This window comes from Lonchura striata, chromosome Z, assembly GCF_050655825.1.
Source record: "Lonchura striata isolate lonStrDom1 chromosome Z, ASM5065582v1, whole genome shotgun sequence".
Taxonomy (NCBI): Eukaryota; Metazoa; Chordata; class Aves; order Passeriformes; family Estrildidae; genus Lonchura; species Lonchura striata.
The window spans coordinates 80,329,987-80,342,715 of record NC_140740.1 but is presented as its reverse complement, the minus strand read 5'-3'; the positions used below and the strand labels follow the sequence as shown (position 1 = coordinate 80,342,715).

Genomic DNA, 12,729 nt, shown 5'->3' with positions numbered 1-12,729 from the left:
TTCTCATTCTGATAGTAATGCAAAAGAATGTCCAAAAGCAGTTACTAAGATCAGGATAGGAAAGTGTAGATTAACTTCATTAAAAGAGTTTTAAAAGAATTAACTGAGTAGCTATCACGATTGTATGGCTTGTTCGCAGAATGCTGGCAAGTTACAGATAATTGAAAGAAAGCTGGTGGTGTGATAAGACCTACAAAAAGTAAAGTAGATAAACTGTCAATCAGCATAACATCAGTGTAAATCAGTAACGGATCTGATTAATGGCATATTTATAGATAACATACTAGTTAATGTACCTTCATGAAAAATACATTTTGGCAGATAATCTTTACATGAGTTTTTAGATGTGGTTTTCAGACTAATTTGTGTAACACATTTGGTTTGTTAGAGCAGAGTGCTTTGAGTTAGCTACATGGTTAAAGTTTCTTACTGTAATTAGCTGAATGTGAACATATAATTGGTGGGCATGAGCTTAATACAGACCATGTGTGTATAACTAAGACATACTGACTAGAAAAGGGTAGGTCATATCTTTAGAGTTGGTAAAGCCTGTAGAATCTACTGTGACTAGTTTGGTACCTACCACATAGAAAAGTTAAATAGATGTTTCTGAATCTTTTCACAAGAACTGAAAAATGAAAGAAGTGTGACCAAATGTCCTTGATCAGACAATATCAATAAGGTTCAAAGGAAATAACAGAGAAATGGCATTTTAAAACAGCAAAACTGGAATTATACCAGTTGAAATTTAGCAGAAACAAGTAAAAGCTATTTTAATGGTCTGCATTGTATCCAGAGATCAGACAAGGACTTTGTAACATGAGTGTTAAGAATACTTTTGCATTGTGTTTTACAAAGGCACTACTTGTAAGAGGTTTGTGCTGCATTGTGAATCCTGGTGCTCAAAACACTTGTCGAAAAGTCTTCTAAATGCTGAGAATAATGATGAGTATAATAGAGATCAAGATTTGTAGTTACATTTGTTGAATTTTATTCATAAAGTTCAAATGGATTGGTTATGATTTGTTGCAAAACAAGGCCTCTTAAATCATGTGTAGAAGTCAAAAGCTTTGAAATTATTACACAATAAATAAAATAAAAGACAAAAGTAGTCCAGTGAGTAATTTCAACTTTTGTTACAGATATAAAATACTAAGTTTAAGCTTAAGTAACAGCTTATGTGAAAAAGTGGCCATTCACTTCAGAAAAATCTTCCCTATAAAAAAATACTTTGAGCTTTGCTTGTTTAGTAGCAATTAATATAAACTAAAACCATATCTTTCCCTGAAGAATCCTCGCAAGGCCCGTGTAACTCGAAGGTTTATTGTAGTGGAAGGATTGTATATGAACAGAGGAGACATTTGTCCTCTTCCAGAGCTGGTAAGTGGTTTTAGTTTGCCTTTTGAATTGCATATGAAAGCATGTGGCTAATGAAATAGTGTTGCCTACATAGAAAAGTTCTGTATGAGTATTTTTGTTTACCTCCCTGCTCTCTCATATGTTCATGAAATGGTGATTCCAAGCCTTAACCTTGTTTGGAAACTTCTGATTAGGATTCTGAAGCTATTGAGACTTAAAAATAGTGTCTGGCTGTGGACTTAATTTTTATCCTGTAAAATACAGTGTATTTTCAGCTACACTGTATGATACTTGATAGTTAAATTATGTTATGTCTAAAAAAAAAAAAGAAAAAACTTTCAAAGAAACCTTCCTAGAAATGTCAGAAATAGTGACTCCAAGGAAAATATTTGCTATTCAGCAAAAAATGGCTTTTTATGCAGGCTCTATTCTTGTAGATGATGGAAGAAATAGTGTAAAAATGCATTGTCTTGAACATACCTGAGAATCCGTTTAAAAAAAGAGGTTTTTTAATATATGAACATTTATAAAATTTGTTTTAGTATTACATGGTGGAGTAATTTTGAAGGCTTTTAAAATGTCATAATGACAGAACAGAACTCTAGAACTGACTTTTATGCAGTATTCAGTATTCAGAATGTTGTCGTTGTCTTTCTTTACCTTATCTCCCCCATGCATTTTGTCACCAAATTCTGACTTGTATTTATGAAATTTTCTTTGTTTTAGATAAAATTGAAGTATAAATACAAAGTTAGAATATTTTTGGAGGAGAGCCTTTCCTTTGGAGTCCTTGGAGAACACGGAAGAGGAATTACGGAGCACTTTGGAATAAATGTATGTACTTTTTTGTTGTGATTGAGAGATTTGTACAGAAGCAAGTTGTGCAATTGTTATCTAATGCCTGTGCCATTAACAAATAGTTTCAATAGTTTAAATGTTCAGTAAACATTTAAATATAGGTGTTTTTAAAATGTATATATATATTTAGATAATAGTATTTTTTAGCAGTCCTTGAAATAATTTTATTATCTTTACTGACAAAGATAACAAAAGAACTTTTACAATGCATAATTGTATCCTTTTTTTGGACACTTCATGAGATAACAAATACTGTCTTTTCCAGCTACTTACACTTAAAAGAGTCACTCTGGCACAGAAATATTTGAGGTCTTGGAGTAAATAAGAAAAATCTTTGCAGTATATAGCCATCCTATTTTGGTCTTTTGCCTTTTACTCCAGCAGGGAAAAATAAGATAAAACTTCTGATGGTTCTTTCAAAGGTATTAATTGTAGTACTTTACCAGCAGATTCAGCCAAACTATTTTTCCAAGGGTCTACTTTTCACAGTGTTTACACAGCTGAGAAGTACTTTGGAAATCCAAAGTTATATTCTTGCAGCTGCTTACTACCATCCTGGGCTGAGGGGAAGGAAGAAGTGCTTTTTGTTTGCCAGTGTTCCAGTGTGGAGCATCTTTCACTTCATTCTCACTGTGTCTGTATTCAGCTTGGAAGAGAAACAACACATTCAGAAAACTCATTCTGTCTTCCTCTTTGTCCTGTTGTTTTCACTTAATACCAAACATGGAAAAGAGAAGCTTAATTTAGGATAGGAAACAGTGTTACTGTGATACATGCCAACTGCTATCTGATTAGCTGATAGCAGCTAATTAGCTATGTTAAATCCTTTCCAATTAATTGACTTTTATGTTAAATTAATTTACAGACAAAATCTTTTGAAGCCTGGCTAAAGAAAATATTTGCAACTAACAAGTGAAATAACACAACTGGGCCTCTAATGTTGTATTTTAATTAAATTTATGCTTAATTTTTATCACAGTCTATCTCCTAATGACTACAGGGGGGCTACTTATACTCTTAAAGGACACTGCCACTCTGACTGTATTGTGGAATTGTCACCAGCATCTAAATAATTTGTTTTATCTCTCTGTGTTCTTCACATTGCAATGCTTGGAAGAGAGAGATCATACACAATTTATTTACAGGTCCATAAATCTCAATTTCTCAAATGTCCTTTCTGTTTTGATTAAAATTATTATTTCAGTTGTACTTTCATTTTATTATGTCATGGTTTGGTGGATCTTGGATCTTCTCTAGTAGTCATGGTAATATGAAACCAGATGTATCTTTAATAGATTAACTTATAGTCTTGATGCAATCAAAAGCATATTTTAATAATTTGTTAATTTAACTGACAGATTGATGATATAGATCTTATTAGTGCAAACATGGAAAATTCACTGGCTTCTATTGGTGGATTTTGCTGTGGAAGATCTTTTATTATTGACCATCAGGTAAGACAGATCTCTTTACAAATAGTCTGGCACTATTAGTTACATATATGTGAGAGTTAATTATTAATATCCATTTGCAAGTATGATATAGGTAATTATGCTGTATTTATATTATATGCTGTCTGGTTCCTGTAAAATATTGTAGCTAAATTGGAGACCTACTTTTAAATCCTTACATGTACCTGTAGGTGTGGAGGAAAGGTTTTTAATATGTACATGAATTAATTTTTTAAAAATGGTCCACATTATTGTAATTTTTTTTTCCTTTTCTCCCAAAGCGATTATCTGGTCAAGGCTATTGCTTTTCTGCCTCCCTACCTCCTTTGTTAGCTGCTGCTGCTATTGAGGCTCTGAATATTATGGAGGATAATCCAGGTACTTAACTCGGGACAATGTTATCCTTCAGTCTTTCTTCACCCCAAACTAATAACTTGTACCTCTCTCTGCTTTGATTCCTCACCTTTATACTCTGATGTCCTCTTATTTTTTTGCTAATAAATTTTACATGCGTGTTTTTGTCATGGTTTTTCCCAGTCTGCTTTTCTTCTTCAGTATTTCCATCCCTTTCTATCTTCCAGCTGAAAATAAGCAAGTTATTTGAGGCTAAGAGGGGCACAGATGGTTTTTAAAAAGCAAATAAGAAAATTTTATTTTGCTGTTTATATCAGTGATATGCCTCTTTGCCGTTTCCTTAAAATCATATTCCTTCAGCACAAATGAAGGAATAGAGAGTTACATAGAAATAAATGATAATATATTTCCTCAGGACAGAGCAACCCTCTCCTTTCCACTTGCACTATATAATTAGGGTTTTTTTCCTTGTCTAGTTAAGCATTCAGACAAGAGCCTGAAGCATTCAGAGAATTCAGGAATGATCAGGGTGCAAACTGCCTTTGATTTGCAGGACCAGATGCAGGGCATTTCTATAAAGTTAGCAGGCAGAAGATTCTTCTGGAAGTCAATTAGAAAATCTCTTTAAGATCATGTAATTCCAACACCCTTGCCGTTGGCAGGGACATCTAGACCAGGAGCTCTAGCCAACCCAGCCTTAAAAAGTCTTTTTGCTGGCTGGGAATTTATGCCAGACCACAGAACTGCTAAATCCCAGCCACTGGAACACCTGGGAAAGAAGTTTTTTGGTTTTTGTTTTCATTTCTTTTTTTAAGGAATTGGAGAGAGGCATGTGAGGGCACAATTGGCCAAATTGTGAAATTGTGTAAATTTGGTTTTAACCTTCATTTCCATCAACAGATTGGAAGACATCTGCAGAGATAAAGTATTTAATTTTTGAAAAGTAAATAAAAATGACTGTGTAGCCCATGCCCAGTTTTCTGAAGTGAAATAGAATAGAGAAAAATTTAAGAATAAATTAAAGGATTGTTAGGTGTAGTGTAGGGTTAGCCTTCACCAAGGAAAAGAGCCACAGTTTGCAAATCCAGGAGTCAGTTTTCTCTTTAAGAATCTGCAGTGAACTGGGAAAAGGCTCAACAAGCAGTGTCTGCATGGCAATAGATATTTATGGATTTTTATAAATTGAACCTGCCATTTCAGTCCCATTACAAAGTGTTTCTGTCATCTCTTCCATATGGTCATGAACAGCAGCAGCTCCATATGCAGCTGGAGTAATGAGATAAAGGGAAGTAGTGCATTTGTCAGGACTTAAAAGCTTGCCATTTCCTGGCAGAAATAGGAATTGGGACTATTAAGAAGAGTAGTAAAGAGATTTATTAATTCAATGGATATACATACCTTAGTTTGATTCCAAATGCTGTATTTGAAAACTTAGAGAAAGGTAAAGTAGAAACAGGAAATCTAAGCCTTTATTCTGTTGTTTTGTTTTGGGTTTTTTGTTTATAGATATTTTTCAGACTCTCCGGGCTAAATGTGAACGGATTCACAAAGCTTTACGAGGGTAAGTGTGCAGTTTGGGGCTTTTTGGCTTTTATTTGGCTATGCCTTTATAATATGAACTTTAACGAATCTCTTTTTTCCTAAATCTGTCTCTGGTTTTACAGATGCTTAGACTGGGATATGTGCACTCAATTGTGTATGTATTAAAGGAGAATTTTTTTTTTTTCCCCAACTGTCTCTGTTACGTTACTAAAAAGAGTCCCAAGTTTTTAAAATTTTTTACAGGTTTTGAAATGAGATTATACGTTAAGGCTGTTGAGGCTATTCTTACGCATTAAGATCTTAGGAGAGTGTGATAGCTTATATCACATGAAGTATTGATAAGCATTTTGAAAATAAAAATGAATAAATAAAAGCATTTGGAACTAAGCTTAGCAGATACTCTTTCAGGCAACTCAATGCATATTCCAATCACCTTGAATACAATATTGTCCCTACATTTTTGAATTGAATGTTAAAATATAATAAGTTACCTGCTGTTCTTGAGGCACAAAGAAAATTGCTAGAATTTATCTGAAAAATATGGTTAAAATTTTACAATACTATGCTGTTTTAAAAGATGTGTATACTGACTAACTGGTTTTCCTGTCAGGTTTTGATACTAAAAATATTGAGAAATTGCTGTGATAGTCAACAGCCATTTAATATGCAGTAACTGTGCAATTTTATTTTACAATTCTTCTTCCTTAACAATTTTGTGTTGCATATTAGATAAACTAATAACCTTTAAAAAACATGCATATGATTTTCTAATGCATGATTGATTATACTAGTTTCTTTGTAATTATACTACCATCAAATGAGCCTGATCTTCTTAAAATGTATATTAGGCTAGTTTATCAAAATCCAGAAATCAAAATTACACCTCATGATTGATATGCGTTTATTTGAGCTGTTAATTTTGGGGACCAGAGTTCTTGCTTGGATATTGAATACAAATTTTTGGATGGGAATAACTGGATCCTCAATGTGTGTGATTTGTCAGGACAATGGCAATCAAATATCACTCGTTCAATCAACTTCTAGAAACCTCGTTAACAACTGTTCTTATGTACAGTACAGATGTAGGAACAATTATAGTCATATAACTAAGTTTAGAGGACTGTCTGACTAAGTGACAGATGGTGCTGTAAAGAGTTTCTATGGGAAATAATTTGGAATCATAAATCTTGACAAAACTTGGAAAATCCCCCACCAAAATGTTTGTTTTTCTTATCCCTTAAGTGATAAAAATATGATTTTACCTAGCTAGCTGGGTTGTTATCAGCAAATTACATGCCTAACAGACATTACTCTTTCATCTTCATAAGGATTCTTTAAGAATTTCTGAATTACTAATCTTTTTAGCAAAATTATGAGTAATGATTGTTATACAAACTTACTGAAACTCCTTAGAAAACATCTGCTTGGTAACTTTATTATCTTTACGTAATGCAAACTGAAATGCACATGTATTTTGTCTGCATTAGTATCAGTAAAGTAAAATATCCATCTTTTCTCACCATCTAGATAGGAGAAACACTTACTATCTAGAATTTCAACATGTCTTCAAATAGGATGTACATCAAAGGCTTTTTATTTGTTTTAGGATTTCTGGTTTAAAAGTAGTGGGAGAATCTTTTTCTCCAGCATTGCACTTACAGTTGGAGGAAAGCTGTGGATCTCGAGAAAATGATGAGAAGTTACTCAAAAGAGTTGTGGATTATGTAAGTGTCCCCATAGTAATTAAAATATATCATTGCCTTTGTATGTTAATAATGAAGGAAGGGTAGGGAAGCTTGTTGGGTAACTTGTTGAAATATCTTGCAGGAACATTGCAAGAAACTTAGTTTCTGTGCTGATTATATGGGTCTATTCAAGATCATGTTCCAACCATTTCTTGGTTAAAAAATACATATTGGACTATTTACTTCAGGAAATAGTTTTTTCATGTTATCTATTTTAATGCTCAAATCTGCATATAAAGCTGTTGCTTAGACAGCTTTTACATTAATAAGGAGAGTGTTCTAGAGGTGGATTTTAACCATTTAAGGTTAACTTTTGCTTCTTTGAGTCCATGAATTTACTTTTTTTGTGTGTGTGAACAATCTCATATTCTATATAGAGTATTTTTCTCTTCTTTAATACACATTCATTCTTTTTTGTCCCACGTGACATGAGGGTGGATATATCTTTATATATCAGCTGGCAGGTAAACAAGACTACACTACAAAAAGAAATTCTGAAGTCAATTTCTTTGAAAATATGCTTAAATATTATTTAATTGCCTGAAAAATCTGGTATGTTTGCCTGATTACATGGAGGTGAAAACTGAAGTCATTGCACCCTAAAGTGTCTTATGTGTTAAAACTGTATTGAAATTAAGAGATGATTTTGCACAACCTTTATTACCTCCATTTGGAAAACACCTTGCATTTATCTTGACACCAGATTAATAGAAGTTAGTTATATTTGGTAATCAAAAGAATATGCCATCAGAAATTCCCAGGCTGACTTGCTGTATTTTCTTTATTTGTAGTGCATGAATAGTGGTATTGCGTTAACACAGGCTCGCTATCTGGAGAAAGAAGAAAAATGTCTTCCTCCACCCAGGTTAGCAGAAAGTTAATGTGTTCCTTGATTTTATTTGGCTGTGACCATCTCTTTTCCATACAACGGTGGAGTTCTGTTCAGTAGGCTGGATTGAATAGTTAGTGGAAAAATGGGAGAGGCTCCAGTTTTGAGGTATATTTTCAGTGACTGTTACAGGTTGCTAGTACTGAATGAAATAACTGTATCAAAACTACCTGTATCTTGGGGATCAGCATATAGCCTATTAGCAGATGTATTTCCATGAGGAAAATTATTCTTACTGCGTAGGTAAAAAAAAGATAACAGATTTCTGCAGTGTATATGATGGGGTAGCAGAGAGGGGGCAAAAAGTAGCCTGATCACATCTGTTTAGTCACATGTCTTGTTTCTCGCTGAATTTGAATTCATAATAATTTCCCTATAGATAGGGATCTTAATGTATTGGTATTAGTAAAAACAATTCTCACTGGAAGGCTAGGAGTAAAGTTTACTCTGTGTGTTTTGGTTTTCTTTTTCTAGTATTCGAGTAGTGATAACAGTGGAACAAACAGAACAAGAACTGGACAAAGCTGCATCACTTCTTAAGGAAGCTGCACAGTCTGTGTTGAATTAGACTGCTGTTTCTGGATTCCTCTTTCCCCACATTATCAGGATAAGTGTTTTACACTGTATAGTGACTTCCAGATTCTTCTACTGATGGCATTGAAAGCTGACTACCAAAATTGTTCTAGAGTGATACAAATGCAGTGAGGGGAGGAATGCTCAGTTTTGGAGTTGGTGAATGACATGGTGTTGTTCCAATTCAAACTCAGCCAAATTTGCATTACTTAAAATGGGGTATCACTATGGAATTCATGACTCTTTCATAAGTTAGTATAAAAAGTTTTAATTTATTTCCTCAAACCCTTAAACATTCTCAAAAATGTGTATAAACATTCAGTTTCATCCCAAACCATGTAGAATGTGTTGTATTTTCTCAAAATGTGAAAACTTCAAATAAATTTCAAATAATTATCCTTCTCTACCTTCCAAATGAAAATACACTGTTCTTAATATTACCAAAAGGACAGCACATTAAGATAGAATTTTGTATTATATTATCTCATATGTTACTGAATTATAGGAGAGAGGACCTTCAATTATTTTTGCTTATATATCTTTCTCTAACCATTTTTGGCAGCCAGGTTTTAAGAAAGCCTGGCCAGACAGTAAATTCGTATCAAATACTATTTAATTTTTGTATTCCATATGTAATTATAGGCATATTTGATACTACGGGTGAAGTTTTCATACTATTATCTTTAAAATATCTAAATTCAAACCTCTGAATTGTGAAACTGATGTAATTCCAGTATAGTATCTAAGTTCAGATAAGAGAGCTTTGTACCAGTCTTGAAGAGGAGTAATAGGCAACATGGAAAATGAAACAAGGTTTTGAAACAGCTACTAAATACTATCTTAGTCAAACTAATTTTAAGCATAAAAATGATACATGCTTAGATTTATCTAAAAACATCTATACCTTAGAAGGGAAGATTCACAGATAGCTACTGAGAGTTTAGATGGTACATATACTACTGAAACACAAGTCAATCTGTGCACGTAAAATTCACAAGTAACTTGAAAGTAATGTTTGGAGGTTGTGCTGTCAGGATTTTAGGTAAGCACAGATGGATGTTACATACATGGACACTTCAATCAGGAAACTGGTAAGGAGCTAGGTATTTTTTATAAAATAAAATATACAGCTTTTTATTTCACAATTTTGCTTTAAAAACGCCTGTCTGAAATTTTTGTATTCTGCCTAATATGTGTTATTTTGTACTCATGTGCCTTTTTGGTTGCTACTACAAGGATTACAGGACTATTTTTGAGAAACATCATTGTTAAAAAGTTAATCATGTTTGATTCAGATTTTTACCTACACAATTGGATTTTGTAGCATGATCGACCATATATTGTTAGATATTCTGCATTAGGTAAGCATAGGCTGTGCTGCCTCCAGTTTAGAGAGACTGTTTCTATGCTGGCTTTCAAAACTTTTCATCTGTGTGCCTTCAGATAGAACACATAAAGTTGTGTTGGGGCACTTCTGTGGTTGTTGCTTGACATTTGAAAAAGTCAAATCATTAGTGAAAGAGAATCCCTATTTCAACGTCATTTATGTTTTCTCTGTTGACTGTGAGTAAAAGCCAGTGAGAAGTCAACAATTTAGAAGAGAAAAAAATGTGCAGAATGAGATTGGCTCCCATGTTACAGACTGGAACTGAAGTGCAGGATAGTAATCTTGAAGACCCTCAGAGACTGCGAGAAATGGAAATTAAATGTTATGGCTCTACTCTGAGCTTTTTAGCCATTTTTGGCTGGATAATTGAAACCTGCAAATTCGAATGAAGTCAAGCCTTTGATGTCTAAATTTGGAAAAAATGAGGTACTTTGATTCCAGTGCAGCATATTAAATGGTTTTGGAGTTAAGATAAGCCTGGGAAGGTAAGCAAATAACCATTGGCATTGAAATCATAGGTTACAGAATCTATATTTAATTCTCTCATTTTATTTTTGGTTGTCTGCAAATGGGGTGGAATTTTTGTTGTGCTTAGAGAACTAGCAATAATTTTTAGATACATGGATTGTGTTGTTATTTTTGCTCTTGGTTTGTTGGGTATTTTTGCTTTTAAATTAAGTGATGACATCTAAGGTAGAAGCAGAATGAAATTTCTAGCAGTTTCAAATCTGTTACTAAGTAGTTCTGATGAAATAAAAGTTCAAAAATGTTGCTAAGAGATGCCATAATTTGATTCATTTGACAAACATGTACCCACCATTAAAACATTGGTAAAACTGCCTTTGTCCTTTTTTATTGTTTAGCAGTGTATAGGGAAGAAGCTTTTAGATCACAGTAAAGTGAATACCTTGGTTGATAGCAGCTGAAGTGCTCTTGTAATGTATGTTTTACTGACAGGTTACATGCATGGTCTCTGTAAGAAATTAAAATACCTATGAGGTGTAACTGGTGGAGAGGGATATCCCTAATCAGTTTAAGCATATCTGGCTCCTCTTCATTTTGACTTTTTTGATAACTGTCTCTGTCATGGTAAGCAGATGAAGAAATGGGTGTCTCTGGGGAAAAATGTTGATTGGGGTGAGAGACAGCAGGTGATTCTGATTAAACTTCTGACATTTGAAAAATCAGAAGTCTGGTAAGGTGCTTAACTGCCCAGTGCTCTTGGCTAATAAATATATTAACAAATTTGTGTTAGTTGCTTTGTAGTTACATTTGGATAAATTGGTATTTTTCCATCCATTTCTTCAGATGTGGGCATGAGACTGGAGTTCAGTGTAAACCTGTTAAGTAGGATACTGTGAGATGAATCAAACACAAGGACCTTATCCCAAACTTCAAAGTATCTTTTGAAAATAAATTTTGTTTCAATTAATTTATTTATTTCACTTTGCCACATAGTTGGAACAGAGTTTCAGCTAAGTGGATAATAAATCCAGTATTTTAAATAGTGAAGAAAAATAATTCTTGTTAATTTTATTAAGTTGACTATTAATATCTGATAGTTGAGAAGGAGGGTATTTTAACTGTAAAAAATTGGTCATTTATTGAAATTGTCTTGATGAAACCAATTTTTTACAATATATGAGGACTGGGATGGACTGGAAAAAATTTATACTTTCAAAATATTTTATCTTGAAGAAACATGTCAACACGATATCTATATTCATATTTTACACAAAGATTTATTTTCCTTGAATATTTAAAAATAATTGCTATATGTGTAGTTTCATGGTTTTTATAGGAAGAACTACAGATGCCTTTTCTGTTTATTATAGTAATCATTTTTGAATAGGAGATGAAATGCATAAGGAGGATATTAAGAAAGAAAGAGACGTATGGCTGAATAACTTTGATTTAATTTTTTTTTCACTTTTGAAATATGAACCCAGTCAATGCACAGAATGGTGTACTGTCTCCTTTCTGTCACTCCATCTGGAGTTTATTATTTTATACAGGGTTGTGGAGTGTTGGCATTCACTGATCTATGAAGTTGCTACCACAAAAGTGTCTTGCATCTTAAGATGACTAGAGAAGTCCACATGTAAATGTACAGAGCTGTAAATACTGCTTAAACAGAGGAAATATTTACAACTAACACAAAGCATTTGTACATTAAACTGTTTCAGTGTCCAAATAAAAGGAAATGTCTGGATAACATTTTTTCTGGTGTTTTTATGTTCTTTGGCAGTTTTCATGGTAATAAGGTAACGGGCTTACTCTGTCTTGCTGTTGATAGATTTTCCAAATTTTGGTTTCCTGTCCATTGTGCAGTAGGTAATTGCAAAATATGTGTAATAGAAGTCACAGAAGCTACTAAATCTGCTGAAGAGTACGTGTCAGGGAAGGACAGTTTCTACATGTCCAATTTCTAATACTTTGGTAACACACACTTGCTGAAAACCGCTATTGGAAGCTAGACACTGGACCACATACAATTTTGTTGTGACTCAAAATAGAATGTCTTGTGTACCAACAAACTTGAGTTCAGATGACATAACCCCCAACTTTGAG

At 33.4% G+C, this 12,729-nt stretch overlaps 1 protein-coding gene across 1 annotated transcript in view; it reads left to right on the top strand.

Moving 5' to 3' along the window:
• SPTLC1 (serine palmitoyltransferase long chain base subunit 1) overlaps positions 1–10,997 on the top strand; it is a 31,181-nt gene extending 20,184 nt beyond the window's left edge. The window contains exons 8-15 of the mRNA XM_021530397.3: positions 1,291–1,380; positions 2,086–2,193; positions 3,576–3,671; positions 3,950–4,046; positions 5,529–5,583; positions 7,171–7,288; positions 8,101–8,174; positions 8,673–10,997. Coding sequence (XP_021386072.2) covers positions 1,291–1,380; positions 2,086–2,193; positions 3,576–3,671; positions 3,950–4,046; positions 5,529–5,583; positions 7,171–7,288; positions 8,101–8,174; positions 8,673–8,766 — 732 coding nt within the window. The 3' untranslated portion in view covers positions 8,767–10,997. The remainder of the gene's footprint in view (positions 1–1,290; positions 1,381–2,085; positions 2,194–3,575; positions 3,672–3,949; positions 4,047–5,528; positions 5,584–7,170; positions 7,289–8,100; positions 8,175–8,672) is intronic.
• Positions 10,998–12,729: the final 1,732 nt, after the last annotated feature.